This window comes from Numida meleagris, chromosome 5, assembly GCF_002078875.1.
Source record: "Numida meleagris isolate 19003 breed g44 Domestic line chromosome 5, NumMel1.0, whole genome shotgun sequence".
Classification (NCBI taxonomy): Eukaryota; Metazoa; Chordata; class Aves; order Galliformes; family Numididae; genus Numida; species Numida meleagris.
In genome coordinates, this window is record NC_034413.1 from 47,615,922 (window position 1) to 47,628,713 (window position 12,792).

General features: G+C 36.5%; 1 protein-coding gene across 6 annotated transcripts in view; it reads right to left on the bottom strand.

Annotated features, from left to right (window-relative positions):
- The window catches only part of NBEAL1 (neurobeachin like 1), an 86,828-nt gene that overhangs the window by 35,907 nt on the left and 38,129 nt on the right, over nt 1-12,792 (bottom strand). For 5 of the 6 annotated variants that reach the window (XR_002438963.1, XM_021397483.1, XM_021397484.1 and 2 more), the window contains 14 exons: nt 12,260-12,358; nt 11,578-12,158; nt 10,025-10,157; nt 9,316-9,435; nt 7,846-8,149; nt 6,871-6,956; nt 6,406-6,495; nt 4,492-4,660; nt 3,339-3,472; nt 2,767-2,926; nt 2,567-2,669; nt 1,414-1,570; nt 668-826; nt 140-299 (listed from right to left, as the gene is read on the bottom strand). Coding sequence is in view for 5 of the 6 variants with exons in the window: in XM_021397483.1 (XP_021253158.1) it covers nt 140-299; nt 668-826; nt 1,414-1,570; nt 2,567-2,669; nt 2,767-2,926; nt 3,339-3,472; nt 4,492-4,660; nt 6,406-6,495; nt 6,871-6,956; nt 7,846-8,149; nt 9,316-9,435; nt 10,025-10,157; nt 11,578-12,158; nt 12,260-12,358 (2,455 nt within the window). In the remaining variant the exon portion in view is untranslated. Of the gene's footprint in view, nt 1-139; nt 300-667; nt 827-1,413; nt 1,571-2,566; nt 2,670-2,766; nt 2,927-3,338; nt 3,473-4,491; nt 4,661-6,405; nt 6,496-6,870; nt 6,957-7,845; nt 8,150-9,315; nt 9,436-10,024; nt 10,158-11,577; nt 12,159-12,259; nt 12,381-12,792 lie in introns of all 6 variants that reach the window. The other variant, XM_021397485.1, reaches the window with a different exon arrangement.

Genomic DNA, 12,792 nt, shown 5'->3' on the forward strand with positions numbered 1-12,792 from the left:
GGAATTAAGAAAACAGCTGAGACTAACGTAGACTGCAAATAGAACAGTAACATCTCTTTTTCCTGAGCAAAAAAACAAATGCATTTGTCTCTGAGCAAACAGGAGTTTACTAGTAGTAGACATAACGCTTCCCAGTTACCTGCATGGAGAACTTGGTTAAGAAGGTTTTTTATGAGAGAAATAGTAACTGATGATTCATTCAGAAGGAGTCCCAGTCCGGAGTACCCCACTTCTCTGAGTCTCATACGGTGCTTACTACGTTCATAAACTTTAGTACATTTCAACAACTCTTCCATAATCTGCATGTAAAAGTACACACAAAAGCAAAATAGTCATGAGGAAGCATCCAGACTTCTTAAACTTAATCGTATATGACATAGCATGCTGGTCCATAGTTTACAAAAAAAAATAAAAACTTTAATAATGAACTCTCACAGAGATTAAATTTTAAAGATCCCGGTACTTCTATTGCTTGACATTAGGAGAACACTAATCCCACTGCAACTACAGTGGTTAGCTACGTGTTGTTGCTTACATATTAGAAGAAAAAATTAAACTTGGATGATCAGCATCTTTGTAAGCATTTACACTTCTGCTGTCAAACTACTGAAAAATACAAATTCATGCTCTGTTGACTAAGTTAGGAACATACCATTCAATTTATTACCTTGAACACAAGTTCTCTAAGCCTGTCAGAGTATCTCTGATGCAATAACAAAGCATAAAGAATATCAGCATTTCCTGGTTCAAAAAGCAATAAAAAAAGTTGATCTGGGGCTGAGCTGGAATGAAGAAGGTTGAACAGAACATCCAGGATTCCACAGAGCTGAAAATTAAGACAACTGAATTAATCTACAGTTCATGCAGACTTCATTCTCCATCTGGACAAAAGAATTCCTGGCTTTTAAATCTCTATCCTCTCTTGCTATACAATATACATTTTGTCTGTTTACTGTTAATGCACTTAAAATCATGAGGGTGGACGTTTTTGCTATATACAGAACTCTTTATCAAGCTGTAAATGGAACTACAAAATGAGTTCAAGCACTAATAATGTCTATGAAATAGGAATTCACATCACTACAGAAACTGATCAGTTAAAGTCAATTTATTTTCTTTTTTAACACAAGAGAAAATAAGTAAAAGTACAGCCACCAGAAAAGCACTTTTGTAAGGATTCCCATGTAGCTGAGGCAGGTTATATACAGAAGCATATCTAATTAGAACCATTTATCAATTAGCTTCACTTGTATTTTCACACCTCCCTTTATACAAATAATAAGAGTTCTAAACAGAACAGTACAGAATATCCCAAGCTGGAAAGGACCCATAAGGATCAAGTCTAACTCCTGAGCATAAATCAAAACCAAATCACATACAGCTTATACTACTAATTTACATCACATTGGATACCTGTTCTTCTTCACTGGTAGCAGCTATGTATCCCACAATGCTCTGTATTTCTTCATGTGTTCCACCTTTGCTTAGAAAATATTTGATCAACCCATAAAGGGATGTCCGTATTGTTCTCAGGTCATCAGGAGCCAAATCACTGCCTTTGCAGCCACTCCTAAACACCAACAGACAAGAACGGTAACCTAAGCAAGTGCTCCATAATTCAGTAATAACTATTTGGTTGTGTTAGTTTTGCAATTCTTCATCTACCCCAATATTATGGCACAAGCTATTTGTTTTTGCTGATGTAAGGCAACTTCCTCTAAAGGAAAGAGGAAGACCTCTAGTTAATCTACCCCAATTACTTAACTATATTCATAAGCAGATAGAAATTGCTGTAAGCAATCACAAGATTGAAAGCTAAAATTTCAAGTTCCTAAAAAATTGCACTTCAAATACTACAAGGATATAAAGGAACAAAGTGTCTTAAAATGATGGACACTCTCTTTTCACAATGGCAATCATCTAGAACTTCATCAGTGTTGTTGATAATAAGTTCTCAAATTTATTAATTTTACTTTTCAAGCATTCCCAGTATTCTTGGCATAAGTTCTATATAATTCCATCATAAAAATCAAAGTGAAGGAGCAGTACCAAGTAAAGTGGAAAAAAAGGTCATGCACTTTGGAAAATGAAATCCACCAATAAAAGCCAGTCAATTTTCTTTCTTTTCTCACTAGAAAAAGTGGGGGCATGGGGGTAAAGCCATGGACATGCGTAACGTGATGGAAAGTGCAGCAATGACAGCAAAGCAGCAAGGTTCCAGGCTGCAGCAAGTGAGGGTTTGCTCAAATGCAACAGCCATGGGCACAGAAATAAAGGAAAGAAGCTGCTTACCTTCAGAAGGCCTCGGGTAGGCAGGCATCTCCAGCAAGATACCCTTGCCTCCGCCGCCAACCCTTAAATGAGGTCTGGGAAGGGGTAGATCCTGGCTCCATCCCTTCCGGTCACACAGGGGCATTGCATGCACCTGAGCTCCCCTGGGTTGGCCCTGCCTTCCCACCAGGTGCTCAATCACTGGCTCAAGCCCTGACTTAGCATTTCCTTTACAACATGATAGAAGAACTACATACAACAAAGGAGGAGAAGTTAGAAGACGTAAAACTTATACCCGTAATAAACTCTGAGTGTGTCTAGAAGAAACTGTACACCATACTTCTTTCTGAAGAGCCTTCTGCTGTCTTTGATGATCGTAGAAAGATATTGTATATGCCCTACAATATAAAGTTTCATATTAGAACCTAGAAAAAGATTTACGTCAAGTGAGAAGTATTGTGTCTTTGAGCAGTTGCCCCAAGTCCAAGAACTTACCAATTCTGAAAGGGAAGTCCCCACTGTTCCAGATGCTGAAGTCAAAAAGTAAGTGTTGATACATCTGTTGCAGAAGTTGCAAATTCTTTTCAACTGAGACTTGCTCTATCAATAGCTGTACAGCCATCAGTACATTCACATCCATTAAGTTGCTTGGTACCTATCAAAATAACAGGTGTTAACACTCAAAATATGAAGTTTATTAGGATATTCTTTTTTTCATTTTAAATCAATATTTTTTTAAAATAAGATTTTCTCTTTTACAGCAAGTCTGCTTTTATTTAAGTAATATAACAAACAAAACCAGTCTAGTTTGAAAAACTCTACAGTATTGTATCTATGTATCTAACTAAGAAGAAAGCAGAACATGAAATAGTCAAAACACCAAGTTTCACTTTGTAGATCAAGGCCAATTCCTTACATTTCCTTGTTTTCAGAAGCATAAGAAAAGCATATATTAAGCAAACCTTTGAGGCAAACTTTCCATCCTAGACAAACTAAGAACTTTTCAAAGTAATTATGATCTCATCCATAACAATTGTTTCTAAGGGTTGTTTCTCAAATTCACTCACCTTCTGTAACAAGGTTCCTAGGGTGGCAACTCCATGGGAGTGAATGAGATTTTCTTGATTAACATGGTGTCTCTGAATAAAGTGTTTAATCACCAAGATGAAAGTTGCAACGATGTTCTTCTCCAGGCGTGCTTCTGCAAAAGAGAGCAGGACCAAAATCATGGAATCATTAAGCCTCATGGTTTAACATTAGATAACTGTAACAGAGGGGCAAAAAAAATAAAATCAAGTGATTGCATTCAACACTATTTCCTGAACTTCTTAACTCCTTTTGCATTTGTTCCCTAGCCGTAAGCTTTCTTTAGTGGTTTTTTTTTTTTTTGGAGTTTTTTTGTTTGTTTGTTTTCATTCCCCATCCCCCAGTGTGGATTCATAGTCTTTTCATGTCTCCTCAGGAAAAACTGACCCAACCCTTGCTAGATATAATATGCAAAAATTAGTGAGGAGGAATGAGGAGAGAAATATAAATTTACTCAACCATTTCAAATTCAAAACAAACAAAAATGCTTCTCTTGCAAGTTCTGTTTTCCTCTTGTTTTCTGCTAAGACTAAAATTAATTCTGAACTTATACTAGTACAGTTTGGTGTTTTGTTGTTGTTGTTGTTTTCTCCTCAGTTTTCTCCTCAGTTCTTAAATCTTCCTTTTCATTGTATTGATTTGTCCATGTGGAAGGGGTAGGAGCCTGAACATTTTTCTAAGAAAATGAAAGTTTGACTAAGAGTCTACACAGCATTGTTCTGATACTGCATAATCTTCTTTTGGCTGTCTGACCCAGTATTCATGCTGCTGAAAAGTTCCTCCTATTGATATTAGCAGGTTTTGAATCAAAAAACAATTTCTCAAAATAATCAGAACAAGCTTTTCAGACTAGAAGTAAAAATAACTGCATATTTTGACACTAATATAAATCATTAAGAGAAAAACAATGCTATTAAACACATATTTGAAATACATTATCAGGTTAATTTTACATAGTGCTGAATTGTTGGTACGCAGCACCCCCATCAAATGTCTAGAAATAGGAACCGTCTTTCAGCTTGACAGTGCTGCTTTGGAAAAGCCAGCAAGTAAAAAAAAATCACTTTCATTCACAGAAAGACTTTTAATTAAAATCAAACTTAAGAAAAAGTTCATCTCAACTGTATTTCCTACCTGATGCCTTTGTGGATGACAATACCACCCAGTCTCCCTCTACCGGAGTAACTGCTTCAGGAGGTAGAGTTTCCCCTACAGGCTTCTCAGACATCTGTCTACCAAGAAAACTGATCTGCTCCAGCAATGGAAACAGCACATTTACTCCACCAATGCAGTTGATCATATCCTAAAATCAAGAGAAATGGAAGGAAAAGCAACTACAAATAAAATCCTCTACATTATGCCAAAGAAATTCACTCTAAATACAAGGAACCTTATACACTCTCAAATCAATGAGGTTGTTTCATGCCTCTTTAAAACTGATTTAAAAGATGGAATTTAACAAGAGAATTGCCCACATTTTAGACAGTGCAATTACACATGACTTCCTGTCAGCTGTGTTTTTACACTGCCTTCCACCTGCCCCCCAGATAAACTTGGGAACCTGAAGGATACGAATATTAGAATCTTCTATTAAGCATTTTGGAAATACAGAGGAAAAACATATTTCTGATATCTAAGTTAATTGTAGCAAGCAGTAAAGAAAGACTGCATACGTCTGTTTTAATCCTGCTCCTGCAAGATCTCAACTTCCAGCAGTTAGAAAATGATAATGGAACATGATTTTTTCAAAATAACTTTATGTATACTTCAATTTAAACCTCCGCCCTTTTTGAAATTCAGGTCTACTAAAATCCATTTTATTTCCACTCCTCACAGATAACAATGATCAGCAAACTAGTCAGAGATGATTGTTCACCTGCCCAACCCAAAGGAAAACTACTGTGTACTAAAATTTTTAAAACCCAAAGAAAAACAATAACCTGTAAGCCAATCACAGGACATCAATTTCCCTTCAGACTAACACTGGGGAGAAGTAGAGGAAATCACCCTTTTTGCCTCCATCACATCCCACTTCTTAAATTGTTACTCCGTTATACGTGCCTTCCCAGGTTAGATATCCCCATGTTTATTGAGGCAAATTTAACGAAAATTGAACAGTTAAGAGAGAGTTTTTTAAATCTGTAAATTTTATCTCATAGATGAAGACTTCCATGCTAGCTGGGCAAAACAAGAAGCATCACACTTTTGAAAGTTGAAGAAAATAGAATTTCTTCGAACCACAAGACAGCAGTAACTGTAGCTCCTTTCAAGCTGTACTTATCTCCTAATACCTGATCAGCTTTGTGTTTTATCCCTCACTCTAAGTCCTCAAGGGGGTGCCAAATCCCACCATGTTTGTTAATGAACTAATTATTCTCCTGAGATTTGTACTCTCAATATGCTTTCCCATAAAGCTAGAGATATAAGCCATCCTCACCCACGCCTCTTCCAGCTACTGGATAAGGAGAACAATTTGTACTACTTTCTAACAATTTACATCACCTCAAAATTAACTAGCAAATATCTCTGAAATTTCTTAACATTCTTCTCCACAAGTCAGAGCATATGCACAGTGCAGCTCCAACAACACTTCCTTATTAGTAAGTTTGCTAGTTGAGTTGACTGCACACTTTTCTTAAAAAAGAAATTAGAAAATAATTTTTAAAAGTAAAAACTAAAATTGCAACTCATTTGTTCACACATTAGTCTTCAAAACAAACAAAAAAATTGTCCGTAGGATACATTTTCTACACTCAATCTTTGGATTTTGCTTTTACTTAAAGAGTCCTAGAAGCAAACGTCATCTATAAAACAGAATTGGATATTTCCTATCTAAACAGAAAAATCGCTAATCACATCAATGTTTCTTGATCAAGCTGTCTAGCTGCAAATAAGTTGATTTTCTCATGCACAGTGTTAAGACTGACTTCGTATGTGTTAAATGTCACTGGCATTATGGCAATAACTTCTGGCATTCCAAAAGCTAGGTAAGCATACATGAAAACCGTCACATATACAACAGTCTCAGCTTGTTCAGTAAGCATTTACCTTGATGTCCCAGTTCACTACTTTGTTTCCAGTGAGCCTTCCATGTAAGAGATTTGCAGACAGGTCAAGACAAATTGGATTTCTGCAGGCCTGTGAAGTGAAGAGGCTACAGTATCATTTAGGAAACAACAGATCCCTGAACACCACAGAAAGCTTCTAAATGATATATAATAGTGACATTGTGTCAATAGCACAGTATTTAAACAACTTGGTATCCCTGGAAAATAATTTACGTTATCTTAGATTTGACATTCGCAAAATAATTTTGTGTCACCCTCGCCCATAAACTACAGTTTAAGAAAGCTCTTGCTGCCCTGCATATTCCCATAACCACTGTGTAAAAATGGTACATTCACTTGTTCTAATGAAATAGTCAGAGCAAAACAAAAACAGAAAACATCTAAAATAAGTTCTGAAATTACCACACACTGTGTAAACAAAGGGCAAATATGTATTCTTTCATACCTTTGGTGTGTAATGAAGCAACACCTTACTGGGGAGATCTGCTACTTCAGGCTCTTGAGATTTCCATGGAGTTAAACAGTTTGGACCTATAAATAATACACTGCCTTTAATTTTTAAGACTCCACTGGATATTAATGTTAACTTTCACAAATTTTATACAACTATTCTTTATTATGGCAGGGTACTGTGAACCATACCTATTTGAGACATGCTTTGAAGTAATATTATGAATTAAGTTTCCATAGGGGTCTGCTTAAAAAGAAATACATATTCTTGATAAAAAGCTAAACAATACAAAAAGATTTTAATTTGTACATTCAAACAGCTAGATTTCTTTACAAATACCTATCTATACTTGCCATCAATCCATCTATCATCAAACCCAAACAGCCAGACAGTAAGTAATCTTCAAGAGATCTTTCTTTAGCAACATAAAATATTTCCTTTAAATGGTTGAAGTACTTGCTAATCTTTAACAGTCTCAGGTCATTATTGAACTTAATACCTTAGTAAAACATAGATTACCTGACTTTTATTTTTAAAATCACAGTTAATTGATTTCTTTTTTTTTTTTTTTCAGAAAAATCCTCAAACGTAAGTCACCTCAGTGGCTTGTCAACGAGAGCAATACTTCAAAGAGCCTCAATTATAAGCTCACATGTAGGCAAACAGTAGGAAAAATTGAGAAAATAAAAGTGAAAATATTACTTAACATTTTTATTTTGGCAAGTCTTTACATAAATAGGTAACAGATAAAGTATTAGGTTTACATAAGCTCATCAGTTTAAGTAAAACTTTAATAAAAATACTTATTATTCAATTTTGATCTTGTTATAAAGCCGTCTCACTTAGGGTAGCTCTATAGTTATTTTGGACTGTAACTTTGTTATGTGTCTGTGTACAGCAAAGCTCAGAAGGATATTGTTCCTAACTCAACCATTTTGTTTCACTAAAACCAGTGCAATAACTGCTTACCTGCTAAATACAATGCTTTCACCTGAGGGGGTTGCAGTGCTTCATGGAAGATGATAACTGAACCAAGCTGGCCCTCCAATGATGTTGGACATCCCCATTCACTATCCTGAGTCCCTGCTGAGATCATCTTGGTGATGAGTTCTGGTTTTGCTAGCATCCCACCCCAACTTCCTGGAGAGAGAATGCCCCCAAGTGACGTACGATGGGGCATTATAGGGGAAGAAAAAGGTGGATCTGGTATTTGAGATGGAGGAGGAGTTGTTGTTCTTTGACCAGCTGAACCAATGCAGCAAGAAGTAAAGGGCTGCAAAAGCAAGAATAGAGGAAAACAAAACACACACTAAGTCTATGTTCCTTTTCCACCTCTGCCTCACCTACTTTACAAAGCAAGTCCAAAGACTATCTCTGGCAAACCTGAACTAAATAAATTAAACCAAGAACAGCAAGTTCTGGCATGCTCTGGAGAAGCAATAATCCAAAAAAAAAAAAAAAAAAAAAGAAAAAAGAAAAAAGAAAAAAGAACATGTATTCCTCACAACAGTAGAGAGTACGCCTAATACAATTAAAAGCAATTTGGTCACCTCAACTGTTGTGTGACAAAAAAGGCTGGCAGGAGCAGAGCCAGGAAGGATGGTACCCTGATAAGATACTCTGGTAAACATTCCCTTTCTGGATTATATTTGAAAATACTAGCCCATTATACCTGTTATATGTATCAGTTACTCCACTTGAACAGAAGCCCTCAGACCTTCATTTAGCTACCTTCTCTATTGTGCTTACTTTACAAGTGGGACAAAATCCAGAGCTTTACCTTGCAATATCATTCTTTAATTGTTATACTGACTTTACTACTACTGCGCCTAATCTAAATGTTTACTAAAACAACTCAAAATACTTAACAAATATCAAATTAGGACTTTCAAACAGGGAAAGAATAGTCAGTACTATAGCCCAGGTTAGAAAGGATTCATTCCACACAAAGAACTTAAGATGCCATGAAGTCATTTTGTTGGCTGATGTTCACTGCTTATCCAGGTAACAAGTAAGTATAAGATTAGCATATATTATGGGAACATACAGAAAATACAAGTGAAACGAGTGACCACTGAAAACACGATGGAATATTTCTCACCGGGTATGTTACACCAATCCTACTTCAAAGGTGACTGTTTATCATAAATTGTATCATAACGCTCAGGTCTGGGAAAACTCCACTATTTAATCAAGGTGTTTTTTTTTTCATTTTGTTTTTAAAACTGAGATGACAAACCAAGAATTAATGGTTAGTTCAACCTATTCTCCAATATGATACCACGGGCACTGTCTAGTGTTGAACATAAACTTAGTAGCAATGCTCTATGCTATCTTTAACTCTTACTGAGCTTCCAAATTTAAGAAAAAAGCCAACTATGTTTTCATTCATCTATGAAGTTCGTCAGGACAGATGTACGACACAGAAAGTGAACTAACTTCATTCATGGCAGGGAATCGAAGTGGGGCAGAGATCTTCTGCTGTCCATTGACATAGATGTACACAAGGCTCTGACCAAAGGGTCTCTTTCCAGGCATGTGAACAATAGTTACGTTGTGCTGATTAATAAAATAATCAAATCATGATTAAAAAGCAGTGAAATGAGAACACACAACCATTTAACTTAACCTCTATTAATCTGGTGAGGAAATCATTTAAGAAACTGCTTTGGAAAATAAATCCAAAGTAGCTGGTCTGACTTTGTTGACATCAACTACTTTCAAGTAGTTTACTTCTAAACTTTTTTTTGGAAGAAAAGAGGTGTAAGTTCTTACATGATAATGCACATCAGTCCTTAGAATAGAATAAGTCAAGGCAGAAACACAGTAGCATGCACACAACACTACAGCTGTTTAGGTTTGTTTTAATATTAAAAAGATCCATATATTAAAAAACTCCTTATAAAACATCCACACCCCTCTTAAAAAAAGAATGCTACAACCAGCTTATAAGAACAGCTAAAACGACACAGGCATAATTTATCTTAAATACTAATTTATGCAGAAAGCACTTGTATTATTTGAGTTTAGATTTGTTCTTACACAAGTATAACAAAATAGATCACTTATAAAATAACAACGAAACTAACGTGTGACTTCTGAGCTAACACTACTGTCTTAAACAGTGTTTTTCACCATCATATCTTACCCAGAGTGAGTCAAAAAAACAGTGGTCTGGTAGCATCACTGTCGCATATTCTCTCTTTGTGCAAACTGCAACCACCAACACTCCAGAGCATGTGATAAAGGCTTCAAAACCCATACCGCCTCCTGTAAAAAAGCTATAGAATGACAATAAAACACATAGCTAAGGATTTACTTCATCACACCTACTGGAAGTCACCTAATAGTATTTTCATTGAGGAGAGAAACAACTTGAGCTTTTTTGTTGCTGTTCATGTAATATTATTTGCCTAGCTATTACTTCTGTTCCAAAGAACAAGACAGAAACGTCACAAGAAAGGAACCCCAAGGACAGTCAGGACAAAGGCAATCCACAAATCTCTCGAAGCAGTTCATAGCTATCCAACTACTGACTGCCGCAGTCTCTGAAAACCACAATATTCTAATAAAGAAGATATTAGCCTGCAAACTATACTGTTTGCTGTTAATTGTGTCTATCAGCCCCAGTAAAGCTGCTAATGACACATGCAGTTAGGTGAGACGGCTGTCATAGCTAGTCGATGTGTTTTCTTCATTTAATTTCCTTGTTTTACATCATAGCATCGCATATGAAGTTTTTATTTATTTTAAAGATCAAGACACTAAATGGAATAATTCAGAAATTCAAAATGCTTGCATTTTTAATGTTACAGCCAAATCTGGTTTAAGACTGTTAAGACAGTAAGTGTAGTTTAAAGAATATTTTTTAATCTGTGATTATCTATTAGCAAGAATCTCAGTGCGAAGTATAAGCATAGTCATAGTTAAATAGCTTATTTCACTCAAGATCAGCTGTAAGCAGCTAGCTATAAAAAAGCCCTGCAAGAACAGGCTTGCCATGAGAAACCTTGCTTTTTTTTTTTTTTTTTTTAAGTGCTTGACTACAAAAAATCATACATAAACTGTGAAGTGTTATCAAAGCCTGCTATAACCCTTTGGGTACTGTCACTCCACGTAGAGGCATTAACTACTGTAACACAAATATGGCACGGATGTTATAGCGGGGAACGTGATGTGTGAATTTGCTCTATCAAGTAGTGTTGTTGTGCTTTGTATTTGTTGTAGTTTCCATAGAAGTAAATAGGAGGCATTACTTTCTGACTGACCCGCGTATATAGCTTCAAATATGTAGAATAATTTGTTCAAGTGGATTTTAATGTGATCCTGTTATAACAGTTGTGGTTTTTTAAAGTTTGTGGTGTAATTCTACCACAGGTTGTTCTGTTTGAGGGTGTTTTGCTTTTTTGGTTGTGGTTTTTATGCTATATACCTTAACATGATTCAGAGTTGTGGATAGTGAAACAGCAGACAAGAAACCATACAGGAAGCAGCGTAATTGAGAAACTACGTGCTTATTTCTGTAACACAGCCTGGCTGTGGTGACAGATAAAGCTGCTCCCTTTCACAAACTAACTAAATTAAGTGCTATATATTGCATTCTATGAAGGAAAGAATAGGTACCACACAGAACAGGGAACCATGTGCCACAGGGAACAGATGACCTAGATTTGTGCTGCTGAAGTCATTATGTAGCCATACCTATACAGTTGCTTCCGCTTGCCAGTTTTGCTAGTTGTGCTAGGGTCCACCTGGTCTTGATCAAGGCAGAGCCAAGCACTGAAAGAAAATGCAGAGCCTGGCCACTTCTGAATTGATGGAACAGCAATTCCCGCCATACTGTGACACAAGTTGAAATACTGCAAGGCACTAGCCATGCCCTGTTTCCGAGCCATTGCCAGAATGGCTCGCATCACTGGAATAACATAAGGATGAGCCTGTTTTGGCTCCTCAGTCCTCAGGAGCCGTATTAGTTGAAGCAGTTCTTCTGACCCCATTGACTGGCTCCCCAAAGAGCCCAGAAGGGCAATCAGGTTCTCTGCGCAAGTACAATGGAGCGCAGAGTGGTGATTTAGTGTCTCAATGATACGGATGACCATGTCTGCATTGACACATGTGGCACGACTCTGCCTGTTGATACAGCAGATCCGCCTCAACCAATTTGAGATGAAGATCTGCAGGTCATGTGACTCCAGCTCTGGAAGCCACTGGATAAGCAGCAATAATGGCTGGACATTACTGATGCCTAGTATCCCAACAGCCATGTGGTCACCTTCAACAGCCTGAAAAACAGCAGAGAAATCAGACATGAAATACAGTCAAGGAGAAATACTGTTGAGGAGACACAGCATTTCAGACAGCATTCAAAGCACGTATATCTCACCATATTCATGAGTTCTTCCAGCAGCTCCCGTGAGGGCTGACCCAGTGACTTAAGTACCTCGTAGATATGTGCATAACCAATTCTCTCCTTGAAGACTTCCTGAGGATAAAAATCCATCTCACTAACAAATGAAATAGACACAAATAGCTCATCTACTGCAACAAGGTTTAATTTAACACAATACTAGATTTTTAAAAAATAGAATGCAAGAATAGTATTTTTGGGGTTAGAAATCCTTTGATAATACACCCATCATGCTACCTCTAGCATGCTGTAAATGAGCAGGATCTCACTGAAGCATGCAGATAAACAAATTTAAGATCAAAGTTATATTTTAGTAACTACTTATACACAAAAAAAATATTGCTTTGGTATACTCCAACATCAAATCTATCACAAGTTACTAATAGCTTTTAATGCAAACTGAAGCTTGAAATGAAGTAATTATTTTGAGAATTGTAAGTAACTAGATACTGACTTTTGAATGAAAGATTTTCTAGACCAGCTTGATTAGAAATCACTCATCTTAAACA